Consider the following 15,312-nt stretch of genomic DNA (forward strand, 5'->3'; position numbering starts at 1 on the left):
CTGCCAAGGCTCGCTCGTCCCTCAGCCTACTGACCCCAACTGCTTATCCACATAAGCACCAATAATACTGCCTTCTCTATGAAGCTTCATGTTGGGTATGTAGAGCTTTTGTATGGGCTGGGCAGTGGGATGGGTCAGAGCTTGTACATCAGGATCAGAAGAGAAGCCAGTGAGGGTGACACCTTGGTTGGGAGCATGTTACAGACCACCCAATCAGGGTAAGTGGATGAATACAACCCAAGGAAGTCTCTGTCACAAAGCCTGGCTATCATGGGGGACTGCTGCCCCTGGGAAGGACGAGACCTGGGCACCAGTAGAGACCAGGAGTGCCTGACTGGGGAGCAGCTCTGTGGAGAGGACCCTGATGGACGGCAAGCTGAGCTGGCCCGAGCAGCGATGAGGGCTGACAGCATCCTGGAGCAGAGCCCGTAGATCAAGGAGACTGATTATCCCCATTACTTGGCACTGGATTAGAACACATCTAGGAGACGGTGCCCAATGTTCCCCCATGCCCCTTGCAGGGAAGGCGTCTGTAAACAGGACCAAGTTTGTTGGACACCATGAGGATGTTGTGGGCTGGAGCACTGTGAGGTGAGATGGCTTTTGGGGTGAAAGTGCCGGTGGGGAGGTGCCTGAGATGACGGACCCAGGCTCCTCGCAACAGTGGCGAGTCAGGAGGACAGGAGACGACAGGCAGATGTTGACACACGAAGAGGTTCAGGCTGGCCATGAGAAAACCCCGTGAGGCCAGCCGAGCCCGGAGCGGCTGCCCGGGCACACTGTGCAAGGCCTCGGGGCTTCACGACCCGACGGGACCGAGGCCCGACCCCACCGCCGACGGCGGGGCGAGGGAGGGGTGGGCGGCAGTCGCCCCGCCGCTCCGTCCCGCCGCTGCCACCGGGCCGTGTCCGCCGCCCGGCAGCAGGCGGCGCTGTGGCGGGCGGGCGGCGGAAAAGCCGGTGTCTTCCCGCGCGGGCGGCCGGAGCCGTTCCATTGCCGGCATGGCGGGAGGGTTCCTGTTGGAGATCAGGCGGGGGACGCAGAGCGCCTTGCTGGTTATCCGGTAGTGCGGGGGCGATGGCTGGCGGCCCTCCTGCCGCCGCTCGGGCCGTGCGGAGCGGCCGGTGCCGGCGGGGGCGGGGGGCGCTGGGGCGGCGGGTCTGTCAGCGCCCTGAGCCATAAACGCTTACACCCTTTCCTTTGCCTCCCCAGCGAGGCCGACCCCACGAGCTCGGCGCTGGACGTCTCGGTGGCTGCCGACTGCCTGGCGGTGAGGAGCGGCGGGCGCTCGGTGGCGGCGGCGGCGCTGCCGGCAGAGGTCAGGCTGGCCCCGTCCTCCACCCGCGGCCTGCGCCGCCTCCCCGGCGACGGCCTCCACCTGCGCATGCCCCTGCGCCGCCCGGCGCCGCCGCCCGCCGGTAAGGCCGGGGCGGGGCCCGCGCGGCGCGGGGGGAAAGTGGGCCTGCCGCTTAAAAGAAGGGTGCGGTGCTTCTCCTGGGACCTTACTATTTTAAATGGTGTGCTAGCAGAGGTTAAGAGCACCGCTCCTAGGAGGACAGGGTGGGAGAGTTGGGGTTGTTCAGCCTGGAGAAGAGAAGGCTCCGGGGAGACCTTATAGCAGCCTTCCAGTACCTAAAGGAGGCCTACAGGAGAGATGGGGAGGGACTCGTTGTCAGGGAGTGGAGCGACAGGACGAGGGGTAACGGTTTTCAACTGAAAGAGAGGAGGTTTCAATTGGATACTAGGAAGAAATTCTTCACTGTGAGGGTGATGAGACACTGGCACAGGTTGCCCAGGGAAGCTGTGGATGCCCCATCCCTGGAAGTGTTCAAGGTCAGGTTGGATGGGTTTTGAGCAACCTGGTCTAGTGGGGGGTGTCCATGGCAGGGAGTAGAACTAGATGATCTCTAAGGTTCCTTCCAACCCGAACCATTCTATGATTCTGCAGCACAAAAAACCCAACCAAAAAGAAAACAAACCACCAAACCAACTGGAGTTCATGGTTTGCATTGTGTGTATGCTGTTGCTTTTTCTAAAAATCTATCTGTAACTCTGATAAGATTTAAACAGGAACCCATAAAATTTAATAAACTTGTCAGTTTCAAAAATCGAAACTGCAAAAAGCGTTGGAATGAAAGGGAAATGTGGTTGCTGAGTGTTTTGTGTAGGAGTTTGAGAATTGCTCTGAGTTCCTCCTCCGTGCTTTCCCATATTCAAAATTATTTTACTTCCTTCCTGTTTTGTGTTTGGTGGCTGAAAATGCAGTAATATGATTCATCCAGGCTATAGTACTAAGGTTGTCATCGACCACTTAATTGTAAAGGATTGTGATTTTGTGTTGGAGGCTGTTCTCACAGCCTGAGTTTGCAGGCGTTAATGTTGCAGGTAACATCTGCAAAGTTACCTCCTTAATTTCCATGATACTAATTCAGGTCTAGGACGTGATTGCATAAATAGGAAGCATGGTAGTATAGCTGTTGCTTTCTTTCATTCTAGCATCCAAGCTCAATTTATTTGCATTCATTTAAAAGCATGTGACACAGAAAGACATATTCAATAACACAAAGCTGTCATTCTGTGGTTTTAAAGTAGAAATGACCACTAAGGTATGTGAGGTACAATAGTGGTTTCAGCACCAGAAACACACTGGAATACTCTGTTGATTTTATGGTATGCTGAGGTTGCTTCTGTATGTTAATCTGTAATTATGCATGTGCTTTGACAGTTCAATTATACAAAAAGTATTTAGTGTGTCTTATTAATGAGGCATGCTTAAAAAGATCAAAGGTGAAGTTTTAAAAATTTACCTTTGAAATTAGTACGTGAAATCCGGTGAAAAACATGTATGTGACCCAGATGGTAATTGACATATATATTGGATAACCTTAGTCAGCCTTTAATGTTTTATATTAGTATGCAAAACTAGTTGTCTCTTATATGAAATTCTGTAACCTTTTAAAGTACTTTTCACTTGTGGTTGCAACTACATTACTGAATTTACATATTAAATACTGAATGCCAGTGCTGAGAATATACCTTGATTCTTAAGCTATAGAAAGTGGGCAACGCAAAACCTATTCATACATAGTGCTAGGCTTACAGTTTTACTTTTCTTCCACCAGATGTTATTTGATAATTTGTGGAGGCTTTTATAGCTCCTCTTTTAATTTGGAAAAGTTGTCTGAGCCAGCTTTTGTGAGACCGTTTTTGCTTTGCTGGCCTGCAGAGGGTATTGCATACTATCTATTCCTTGCGTGGCACCACAGTGGCTCTGTATCTTACCTGCCTGAAAATTTTAAAACTAGTGCCCTTTCCACACCGGCAGCTATTTTGTGTTACATATTGGGATGTACCCTCATATTGCTGAGACACAGATTAGCAGAACTATTACTACACAAGAGTAGCATTGAATTTTAATCTATGCAATCTCTGTAATGATACCAATATCTCAGCTCCCCCTGTGGAGAGGATTTGCACTTTTAAAATAATTATTCATATATACAATTCCTATTCAGCAATATGGAGCGTGCGGTGGAGGTGGCAAGTTTTTCTAAATCTAATTACTTGCTTCTACAGGTAAATAAATTAATGTTGTGTTTAAAATGTCAGCATTTTGCTTGGTCTGTTAGATTCTTATTTTTTGAAGTTTGAAGTATTTGGAAGGATTTTTATGTACAAGTGACTGAAAATTTTATACAACTTGGGAGATTAATATGTCCTCTTCTTTCTGTAGATTTGGCTCATACTTTGAGGGAAAGTCTGAAACCCCAGAAGAGTTATGTCTTTTACTGTCAATCCTGTGGTGACATCATAGTAAAAGACCGGTGAGTCCTGCAGTGTCTTGTATTTATAGCAATAAATGCCATAGTGATTGGTATTCATGCTATTTTACGTACTTAGAGAGACAGCTAAAAGGCATTTATTTTGAAACTGATAGATGAGAACACTTTTGAAGCACTATGGATGACTAAAAGCAAAATTACTTGAAAGAGTTTTTCGCCATTTATTCATTTACTTCTTGATTTTATTCTGGCTAGAAAGTAGAAGTAACATACAAAGAGAGTTTGGTACATTGCTGTGGAAGCTGGGAAATCTCAGTTCTTTTCCTGCTTCTGTGCTATGCCTTGAGTGAGACATTTCTGTTATCGTGCCATAGTTACAGAGTGCCTGCTCAGAATGGGGTTGTTGACCACAACTCACTTTTATCTGTTAAGCAAAGCCAACCTTCACATAGTTCAGGGATGCTGAATTTGGTAAATGCAGGAGCTGTTTCTTAGCTGTGTGACTTTGCCTTATCTCTGTTCCTTACAAAGTCTGCAGAGTGAATGAGAAATTTAATAAAAAGCTCTTGCATTTTCTAGCTCTTCTGATGAACAATTTTTGACAGCTTCAGCCAGATATGTTGGAGTTGTTAGAGACACACTTGCAGCATTTTATCTGTGTCACTCCTAATACTCAAAATGGTAATACAACTGTGGCATGTTCTATAAACTCCTGTTACTTTCTTGTCATACATACGGATTTATGCCTGGCTTGAATGTAACTGAGTAAGGATTTCCTAGCTTTCTCTTCTGAAATATCTCATCAGAAAGTCTAGCAATAACTCTTATTTTGACACATTTGTAGAGTAATGAAGCTTCTAATTTCTAGTCAGTAATATTTGCTTTCCAAAGATGCTGCGCTTTGATATTTTTGTGTGTCAGTGGGTGTTTTCCTGAATTTCAGCTCACCAAATTCATATGCATGGAGTTCACATCTTTTAGTTTTGCATCCTGTAACATGACACAGTCGGAATTTTTGTTTCTGTAGTTTAAAAGCAATACATAGGAATGAAGACTTTTTTTTTTTTTTTCTTTTCAGTGTTTGTCTTCGCATTTGTCCTGGTTTCAGCTGGAATGGAGTTAATTTTCTTTCTAGTGGTTACTGTGTTTCAGAATTGGTATGAAAAGAATGTTAATAATACATACTGTTTTAGTTGTTGCTAGGTGATTTTTATAGTGTCCAAGGACTTTTTTCAGCTTCGCGTAGAAGCTGGGAATGAGCATAGACAGAACAATGGAATGGCCAATGGAATATTCCATCCCATAGACATCATGTTCAATATATGAATTGGGGTTAGCCAGGGGGTGGGAATCGGCGATCATTAATTGGGACGGGCTGGTCGACCGATCATCAGGTGATGGGAGTGACTTATGTTGTATTACTTTATCGTGTGTATTCTTTTACCATTATTATTATTGATATTTTCTTTTTCTGATGTTGTTCTATTAAACTGTCTTTATCTCAGCTCACGATTTTTTTTTTTCCTTTCCTTCACCCTCCTTTTCTCCCTCTTCTCCCTGCCTTTTTAAGGGGGAAGGGAGAGAACTGTGCAAGTGGCGTGGTCTTAGCTGCTGTCTGGGGTTAAACCATAATAGCATTGGACATAATTGTGCAAGGCTGACAAATAATCAGTCATTAGGCCAACACCAGAATTAAGGTCCCACCATGTAAGGATTGTGGTTGTGTCTTAGGCGATATATAAGACCACAGAGAGTGAAGACAGCGATGGGTGGTGCCAAGAGGTGATCTTAGTTATGGTAAAGCTGGATCGGAGGACGAGTTATTCCAGCTTTCATCTGCAGGTGGGGCAAGCGCAGTTTAAAATGTATTGTCGATGTAGAAAGGAAGTTTTTAGAAAAGATTTTGCTTTCACCCAATCAATGATACAAAAGGCACAAGAAACTACAGTGGGAAGGATGGGCATCTTCAGAAAAGAATAGTCTGAGAACTGCAAGAAGGGGAGGGTATCTAACTGTTGCCTTAGCAGCTGTGTGATTATTTGTGAAGTAGCACCATAAGCAAAGTAGTATTGGCAAGTTTTAAGTAAGGAGTAGAATCAAGAAACTCTATGTGAAGGTTTCAGGTGACAGCAGAAAAAATAAGGGAACAAAAGGAAAGCATTCATGGAAACTAGGCAGAGAGCAGAAAGCACAGCTCTGCAACAAACAGCACATCTAGAAAATTGTGAGAGAAGGGCACACAGTTGAAGCCATTGCCTATTGTTTTGGTAAAGGGGCTGAGTTTCTTCCCAGTGCAATAGTTTTCTAGAAAACACAGGTTAAAGGAAATGTAAATATGTGGACGGTATCCATCAGTACTTCTCCATCCTTAACAAAATCACATGTAGGGGGACCACAGAATGGCTATAGGAACTGCGGGCAGGAAGGTGTTGACTACAGACTCATAATGACCAAACTGGTATTTCTATAGCCACATGTGTATATTCTAGCTTTAAGAGCATTTTACAACTTTAAGAGTAATTTTACAATTTAAAGCAGTGGTTCCAAACCTTGGCTTACAAAATCTGCTGGCACTGTGTGTAACCAAAGAAAGTAAGTTAAAAACAACACTGATAATGAAAGCAAAGTCTGGTGTTGCCTGGAGCAGCCTGCTTGGTCCATACAGCTGCCCACAGGAAAGGGATTTGTGTTTTTGTGTATGTGACTTCTAAAAGTTGAATCTGAATCTAAATGAAGATTGCATTATCCTTTTTATTCTTTTTGTTGTTGTTGTTAATGAAGATATTACTGTGGTATTTTTGTCAGGATTTAGCTTTTTCAAAGTCTGGTATCTGACTTTGAGGGACTTCAAAGGACATGCTCTCCCTTGCTGTGGTAGTAGTCTGTTGCTGTTGGTTTTATGTGAACATTTGTTACAAGAACTTTACAAGAAGTTATAATAAATATAATTGCAGAATGCCCATTGTGATATTTTTTATGGTTGGGTAGAACTGTTTTATTTTTGCCATGTGATTCATTTCAAGAGAGGATTATGCCAAGTTCTGCCTTATAATCATTGGATGTTCATCCTTGGGAAATGCTTGATCACAAACTTGGCAGGAAACACTCAGCCATTGCTTCTTAGAATTCATTCAAAGAAAGTGTCTTTGACTGAAAGGAGAGTCAAATGGAGAAATGGAGAAAATGCCATGCTTCCTCCCCTTTTTCTAAGGAGTCTAAGATCTCTTTTAGTATCTTAGAAAAGAATGTAATATATTGAAACATGTTTTTCTTCTTTGCTCTTAGGAAATTTCTCAGAGTTCTTCCTCTACCAAGTGAAAACTGGAGTGCTTTGGTTGAAGAGTGGTGTTGTCATCCTAACCCCTTTGCCAGAAGCACTTTGCACCCTCGGCAGGATGACTGTTTTCTTGGGGACACTTTTTTTCTGTTGAATTCAGAAAATGAATCACACGTGCCTGAATCTCCCATGTGCTGCTCAGAGACTGGACACTATGCTTCTCAGAGTGGCTCCAACTTGGTAAAGTATTTTGTTTTATTAATTCCTAAGTAAATGTATTTGGACTTTTTTCCTTGTAAACCACTTTTTTGTCACTGGTTTATTTAACTTACATGTATTACAGAGCTATTTTGAAGGTCATAGGGAGTTGTTGACATTCAGTTTTAAAGAAGCCAGAAAATGTTCTAAGCTATGATTTACATTTTCTAAAGCATGCACCATGGTCTTGATATTTACCTAGATATGCAAGAAGAACTTCTTACTATAAACTGAATTAGAAACTATTTAATTATGTAGTTCTACACCCAAATATTTCCACGCCAAAATATACTGAGTGAAGGACATCAACATTTAGTAAGATAACAACTGTAATGGGTTAGGTGTTTGTCAAAGCGTAGTGGAGCAAAGAATGAGGAGGAAACTGGAGTAACAGTGCTTTTTCTTCTGAACCTATGACTGAATGCATAACTATAAATATGATTGAAAGAAGGTGTGATTTTTTTTTTTAAATTTTTTTTTAACCTTTAGAAAGACTTGGAAAAATCAAAATGTGTTTTGAGTTCAGATGGGACTGTCTTACACTCGTAGAATACAGTAAGGAAATTGAGTTTGACTGCTCTCTGTCTAGTGAAAGGGACTTGCCACACTGGGTTATAACTCTTCATGTTGATGTTTCTGAGGTGTACCAGGAGGGGATTTATCTATCAGCTGAATCTTTAGGAAGAGGACTATCATTTGGCTTAGAAACACCAAAATTTGTTGTTGCTCAGGAAAAAAACATTTGTAGGGATTCTGATGTTTAAAAGGTGGGATAAAACTCATGAAGAAAGAAAATTCAGTGCTTTACTCATCTTGGAAGTCTAGCACATGTATAAAAAAAGTTCAAGCAATAATCTTTTCTTCATCCAGAAGAACATCTAGGAACATAGTTCACCCAAGCCTGTATTTCTATAAAGCCTTTTCTGTGAATCTCCTCCTTTGTAGTTGTGTTGAGAAAGGCTGGGCCTGCAGGTACCATCTCTTCTTCCGGTACCATGTATTAAACCTGACTACTGAAATCCTCCTACAGTTATGGGAACTGATGCTGCCTTGGCAACTTGTGTCTGCAACAGCTGATGACTTGCCACGTACAGATTCCCAACATGAAACTTTTAATCTGTTGAGAAGTAACACCAGAGGCCCTGATTCGTGTCTGCTGCTGCTTATCATCATTAGGGATTTGTATTATCCCCAGTTAAATCACCATCATTCTCTCAGTTCAACAGTTGCTGGTGCACTGCATCCCAGCGAGCCATCTGCTTGGGAAACAGTTCTGTCCTACGGTCCATATCTGCAAGTCTTGCAGCTGTGGTCTCTTTGCGGTCCCATTGTTCTTTGAAAAGCAGAATATGGGGAGGGGAAAATAAGAACTGATACCCTGAAAGGATATCAGCATGGGAGAAGCAGATTAATTTGGATTAACTCTGTGGCAATTGGAGCTATTTCTTCTAATTATCCTTAAGAAGGAGGCTGAGCAGAAGATTCTGAATTTCCAAGCGGACAGTGCTTTCTGCCAGAGGTCCCCAAAATTAATTATTTCACATTTCAGTAGTCTCAAAAGAGATCTTAGAACAATAGGAGCAAAGACAGGAAGAGGCAGGGTGCATGGAGTTCATATTGCATCCCAAAGATGGGGGAGCAGTCTGACCAACACGCTTCTTTGATCAATCAAAGAGAATGTTTGTTTTCCAGAAAAGGGTTGGTTTAGAGGCAGAAACATGATAAAAGGATGTGGGACAAAGATGTTACTGAGATGTGGGTCAAACCAGGATAACAGCAGAGCTTTTGAATGAGGGAGGAGGCTCCTTTCTGTCAGAGACATACAATAGTAGTTTAGTGTGATGAATTTTCACGTTTGCTTTGTTAGACTTGCATTGAAGTTGAGAATTCTCTTCTTGTTTGTGTCAAATCCCTCTTTTTACATCTTTCACACTTGCAATTAATTCTCATTTCTGTGTTTGCTTATTTCCAGCATCATTCGGTTGCCAAGCAAATGAGCAAACTGTAAGATCCAGCAGAAACTGGACTAATAAGGAAAAAGCCCTCATACTGAAATAGAAAATTCTTCCATAATATGAATAATAGAAAGTTACAGGCAAGATTGATTTCTATTGGCATAAATGTTCTAATTTCAGAGAATATTGTTGTAGTCTGCCCCAGTATGAAAGTTCTTTTTTAATTGCATTGCAGTTCTTTGGAAAGTGTTTGCCTATGACCAAAATAGTAGCCGGAATGTACCAGAGATGCTTAAACAATCTTTTCCAGCCTCCAGTGGGACCAAGGCAGCATCCGTCCATTGTAAACGTGTTTCTCACATGTATTAGTCTTCTGGTGTAACATAGGTTTTAAATGTCACATGGTCTTGCAGCATCCTAATAGTATCTCCTGGGGAAAATAGTTTCCCTGACACCATATCAGGGAACCTTAGGAATAGAAACAGAAACTATTAGTCTGGTGATCCACCTCCATCTGCAGATTGCCAGCAGCTGCAAGTTGTCAAATAGATATATTGATTTAATTAGTCTAGCTAAAACTATCGCTTTTTCCATTGAAGCATGATACAACGAGTTAGCGGAGTTTTTTAGGTACCGTACTGCACAATTCTCAGCTAGCACCTCTAACTGTAGTCAGAAAAAAACATTCCAGTTGTAGCTTTCAAGGAAGTACTGTCTATTATATGCATATACTGTGCAATATTTGTACCAGCCTCAAATACTGGCTTTCACAAAACCTTGTCTACTTATCCTTGTTCTTCAAGTTACATAAGTAATTTTGTTGCGTATGTTTGAGAGGAGTCGCAAAGTAGGAATTGGGAAATGGGAAAACTGCGTATATGTGAAACATATGTTTTTTCTGATCTCCATAACAAGGGGGCTGTACTTCTAACATAGTTAGCTCTCTGAAGCTCTAACAGAAGCTGTCGGGCTCTCCCTGGGGCTTTTAGTTCGATTCCTGGTTTGCGAGGAACAAGCAGGACTTTGTGATAATAAGTTCAGATTCCACGTGGGATGCTTTCTGTTTTTTGTGGAGCTAGAGTGGTCCTTTCTGTTCATTTTATTATTTGCATAGTACAGATCAGAGACGTCTGTTAGGTATTTCCAGCATCAAATCCATCAGTTCTGCGTGAGCTATAGCTTTGAGAAAGACATCCAGTATTGATTTAATACTTCAAGTGATGGAAGCTTTATCACATTTCTTGGTAAGCTGTTTCAGTGGTTAATCATCCTGACTCTGCTGCCTTCTTAATAAATTAAGCATGCTAAGAATTGCAACTCTGTACCTGTTTTTATCTCTGAGGTGTATTTATTGTCTAGAAATTATTTTTGTAGCAGTTTTCCAAACTGTTTTCCAAATTTTTAACATACTTTATAGATCCATTTCTGCAGTAAACATCTCACTAATTCTGAATATATTATTATTTTTCTGTTTATCTGTATCAAGTCTTTAGTTGTTCATGCATTCAGAGATCGTATTTGCCCTTTCTTGGTAGCATCTCATTAATAACTCTGGTTTGGTTAGCTACCATCTCTAAATTCTTTTGATTTTTGCTGTCTTCCACTATGTATTCCTTTATTTTTTCATCACTGGCTTTGTTGTTGCTGCTATTCCTGAATAGAAGATCTGGCATTTGGCTGGGCTTTAGTGCAGATTGTGAGACTAAGCACAATCTACTGGTGCGTGTAACTCCTCTGTCTCCCATGTTTACCCCTTCCCTATCATTGCAGCAGGAAGTACGTACACTTTTCCATGGAGTAACTGAAAAAATTGGCCCAAAGTGCCTATTTGACTTGCCCATAATCTCTTTCACCAGCGGTCTAATAACAGACCACATGTGCTTCGAGGCACCTGCATTAATATCAAACAATTAACAAAACATTATTCAGTTTTTTATTAGGATAAATGTGCTTGGAAGTCTGCATAGTCTGAAAGTCCATAATCCATGTTCTAAAGACAGCCTGTAACGGACATAGCTCAAAACTTACCTTTGTAAGATGAAAAGTGTACCTGACATAGCTAGGGCTGTTGGATTTACTTCCTGGAGCTCTTTTTTAAATTTTTTTTATTATTATTATTTTTATGCTTTTGTGTTGTGATAGGCCACAGAGTACCACTTTTTATTCTGGACATCGTTCTGCTGAAATTATCTCTCATCATAACTTCAAAAATTTAAATACTAAGGAGTATGATAGTGGTGATGAATATAAATACTATGCTCCCAAAGAGCGTGTGTGTGTTCTCTCCAGTTGGAATGTATGGGAACTGTGGCCATCTTTTACAAAGGCTACAGAAGAAGATAAATTTGCAGGGTTTTTTTCCCTCAACTAGTTTGCTTTATGCTAAATTTAGATATTATTATTGTAGGTGTGTGCTGTAATATGGTTTCTCATGTTGATAGTGACTTGTTTGGACTTAGTGGACTTAGTGATAGTGACTTTTGGACAAACCAAGCCAATGAAACAGTAGTTGTTTAAGTAATATGGGTATTTTTATGCACTGTATACTGTACGAACAATTATAGAAGTGATGATAGAAAAACCACATGTAAAAATCCAATTTAGATGTCTTCTCATTACATTCTCAGGATTTCTAGGTCCAGAAGGGTTTATTATCTCAGGAGCATCATTGTGGTTGCATGTGTGTGTTGCTTCCAGACCAGAGCTGTGCTGTGCTGCACCCAGGTTAATAAGCCCACACAGAACCAGTTCTGGAATTTAGACTTTGGATTAAAGTAGAAGTTGTGCTTAGTTGTATCTTTATACTGGTACTGATTTTAAATATTAACACTGGAATTAGTAGGGGTGTTACTAGGGCAGATCACAAGTTCATCCAGAAGTAAGATCTTTTTCAGTGGACAGTAATGAGTGCGTAAGAGTGAGGCAAATATTGAATGATATTTTGGCCAGTGTGGGGACTTCTTGAACTAGATGTTGTTATCCACCTTTTTTTTGTTTTTGATAAGTCCTTGATGAACATTGCTTCTCCTGAATTTCGGAGGACTTTCTGAATTTATGTGTAGTTTTAATATGAAAAATACTTTCCTGTAGTGAATACTGAACTATATTATGCATTGTGTGACAGATACCTTCCTTTTCTTTGACACAAACCAGGTTATAATTTCATAGCAAGAGCTATGAGAGTAAATGTTTTTTTTCCTCTTCAGATTTTCCTAAGCATTTGTGATTTTATATAACTCAACAATACCCCTCAGTTTTCTATCTTTCATGCGTTCTCCCAGTACGTGTGTTTTCTTGTCACATATGGAAACTGTTTTGCACCTCTGACAATTCTTCCTCTTTGTCAATACCCTTTCTGTTTCAGCTTGAATTGAGGGAGAGGGGTTGTTCAAGAACAGAATCCACCGCACCTTTCTGGAACATTGTATTATGTTTTGTTCTTCAGCTGTTTCCTAGTAATTCAAAATACGCTGTAGACATTCTCTGCTCTCTGCTGAGCATTGGACTGTCGACAGTGGCTACAACTTTATTCAGTGATGGTAGTCATATTGCAGCAAAAAATATTATGTATTTATTTTGAAATACTTCCCATGTAGATTATTTTGCCCTTATCAAAATCAAATTTACCTTGTCATTTTGTCTTCCAGTCACTCAGTATTACAGGATTCGCCTGTTAGCTATTGCAGATTGTGCTGAGTGATCAGTATATATTGCCAGATTTTAAAACTAGTATGAAACTTGCAAGCAAATTGAAATGTAGAAAGCTGAAATAGCGAATGCTAATCGGTGTGTATGTAAACACAAAGAGAACTGAAACAAGTACAAAGTTCACTGTATACTCTGGAGAGTGTGTTAAAATTATCCATCCTGTTTCAGAATAACTGAGTGACATTTAAATGACATTTCTTTGTCCTACAGAAATCAAAGGAAAATACCAGAGTAATTTGTAAGCGCTGCAGGACAATGCTGGGAGAAACAGTATCAGCAGGTATGGGATGTACAAACCAAACTAGATTTCGCTGCATCAGCCATTGAGTACTGGAGGTGAAAAACTCTGGGGGGAAGGAGTTTATCAGTAAGGTGCAGGGCTGATTCCTGTGTGTTTGTCTTTATTCCCTTCTGGAACAGGTGTGGTTGTTGCTTCTACTGTTAGACCTTGAAAGTGACTTACGATGGGGATTTTCCTCATCCTTCTTTCTGTTTCATGTGATGATGAGATTATTGGTTTAAAAGCGGTCATTATATTGAATCAGCAGGGTTTACCTGAAGTAATCTAAAGATGAGTCTCTGGTGGTTTTCAAAATGCAGTTATTAACAGGAGAGACACAATGATAAGAATGCTACTAGCAGGGTTCATTCTTTCATTCTCCCTCTACTCCACTGCATCAGTCAGTGCGAGCCTGGCTTAGTTCAGAGGTCTGGAGAACATAAAAACTTCTCAGAAAATGCAAAGCCTGTTTAAGAAATACGTCATGAGGGACACAAGAGAGAAGTTCTCCTGTTACAGAAATTTCAGATTGTCCTGTGCAGTTGATCTGAACAGTACAGGCTTTAATAAACCCAAATTTCAGATAGGATGTTTGAAAGTCCACAGTGCAGGTTGTAAGACTTTGGGAAAACAGTGCTTGGGAAAGGCCTTTACAAATCATCATGAATAATGAATGTCTTAATCTAAGCCTTCAGATCATTGTAGGAAGCAGTGGTTGATGTGATCACAGGGTATGGGAAAAGGCAAATACTATGTAGATGTGCAGGGAGTTGGTCTGGACTCTTTACATGGCTGAAGTTAGATAGCATGTCCATTGTTTTGATCATGTTTTTTCAGTACTGTAGGAACTTTACAGGGCATTCAAAGAGCAGACAAAAAAAAAAAAACTAGCCAGAGAGGTATGGTATAAGTGTAGGCAGAACCATTTCTGTGAAAAGAGAGTAGAGAGCAGACTTGACTGTCATGCTTTTGTACTTCCTCATGAGCACATATCCATGCCTTGAAGACATAGCTGGATTAGAGTGGTGTAGCTGTGGAGGACAGATTTGGCTTTGAAATTCCCCTGTCAGCTATTCCTTCCCCCAACTCTACCCCCATATACTTGTATACTTTTTCTTGGGAAATCCCACCTTCTGTCTCTCTGCAAGCAAACATCTTAATTCTCAGTGCCCTTTCAGCAGTAGAACCGATTTTTCACTCAAGGTGACAGCTGAGGAGCTAGAATGACTGAACTGGCTTCTTTTCCTCCTGTTGCCCAGGTCTAGGCACAGTGTGGAGCAGACTGAAATTAAACTAAGAGGTAAAATATAATTTCCTAACAGTGAGGATAATTTAAAAAGTGTAGTAGTACTTATCTGGAGAAGGGGTGGGATTACCGAGCCTTTGGAATCTTTAAAACAGATTAAGTGTCTTTCTGAATTGCTTGCTTTCATCCACTTCTGCTGGTGTGTGTGGACAGAGATAGAATGAGACAATCTCTTCCACCCTTAAGATTTATGGAACTGATGGATCTTTACTGTTGTTCACATGATAAAGCTTAGTGGAATGAATTTATCACTCTCTATGCTTAACCTGTTCTGTTGGCTCTCTGGTTAGGCCGTGTTTTTAGGATAGACCCAGAGCTTCAATATGATCATCTTTGACTTGACTTCACTGATGGGGATTAAATTCTATACTCAAACACTTCCATTTAATGTGAAAGGCTGTCTTAGTGGGGCTTTTGGGGAACAGTTACATTGAAACTTGGAACGTATGCAGTATTGGTATTGAGTTAGCGTGATTTTTGGAAGGAAATTCTAATCTGCTCTTCGAGCAAAGAAGAAAATTATTCCCCTGTATGTGCTGTTATTAAAACTGTCTCTTGTGATTCACTGCAGCATTACTGAGCAGCAGAGGGTACTAAAATACTTATGTAAGCTATGCTGATCTCAGTGCTTTAGGAAAGTTCTTTCAATTCATCTTTCAGGTTTGGCTTGAGCTCTTGCTTGCTTTGTTTCAAGATGATTGTTCCCAGCGTTAAGCAAAGATCAATATGAATGACAAATTGCTTAT

At 41.1% G+C, this 15,312-nt stretch overlaps 1 protein-coding gene across 2 annotated transcripts in view; it reads left to right on the plus strand.

The window, feature by feature from the left end:
- Window positions 1-938: 938 nt before the first annotated feature.
- The window catches only part of UBE3D (ubiquitin protein ligase E3D), an 84,098-nt gene continuing 69,724 nt past the window's right edge, over window positions 939-15,312 (plus strand). The window contains exons 1-5 of one of the 2 annotated variants that reach the window (XM_054196798.1): window positions 939-1,063; window positions 1,213-1,418; window positions 3,734-3,824; window positions 7,068-7,299; window positions 13,191-13,260. In XM_054196798.1, coding sequence (XP_054052773.1) covers window positions 1,002-1,063; window positions 1,213-1,418; window positions 3,734-3,824; window positions 7,068-7,299; window positions 13,191-13,260 — 661 coding nt within the window. In that variant the 5' untranslated portion in view covers window positions 939-1,001. The remainder of the gene's footprint in view (window positions 1,064-1,212; window positions 1,419-3,733; window positions 3,825-7,067; window positions 7,300-13,190; window positions 13,261-15,312) is intronic. The other variant, XM_054196797.1, reaches the window with a different exon arrangement.

This window comes from Rissa tridactyla, chromosome 3 (assembly GCF_028500815.1).
Source record: "Rissa tridactyla isolate bRisTri1 chromosome 3, bRisTri1.patW.cur.20221130, whole genome shotgun sequence".
Taxonomy (NCBI): domain Eukaryota; kingdom Metazoa; phylum Chordata; class Aves; order Charadriiformes; family Laridae; genus Rissa; species Rissa tridactyla.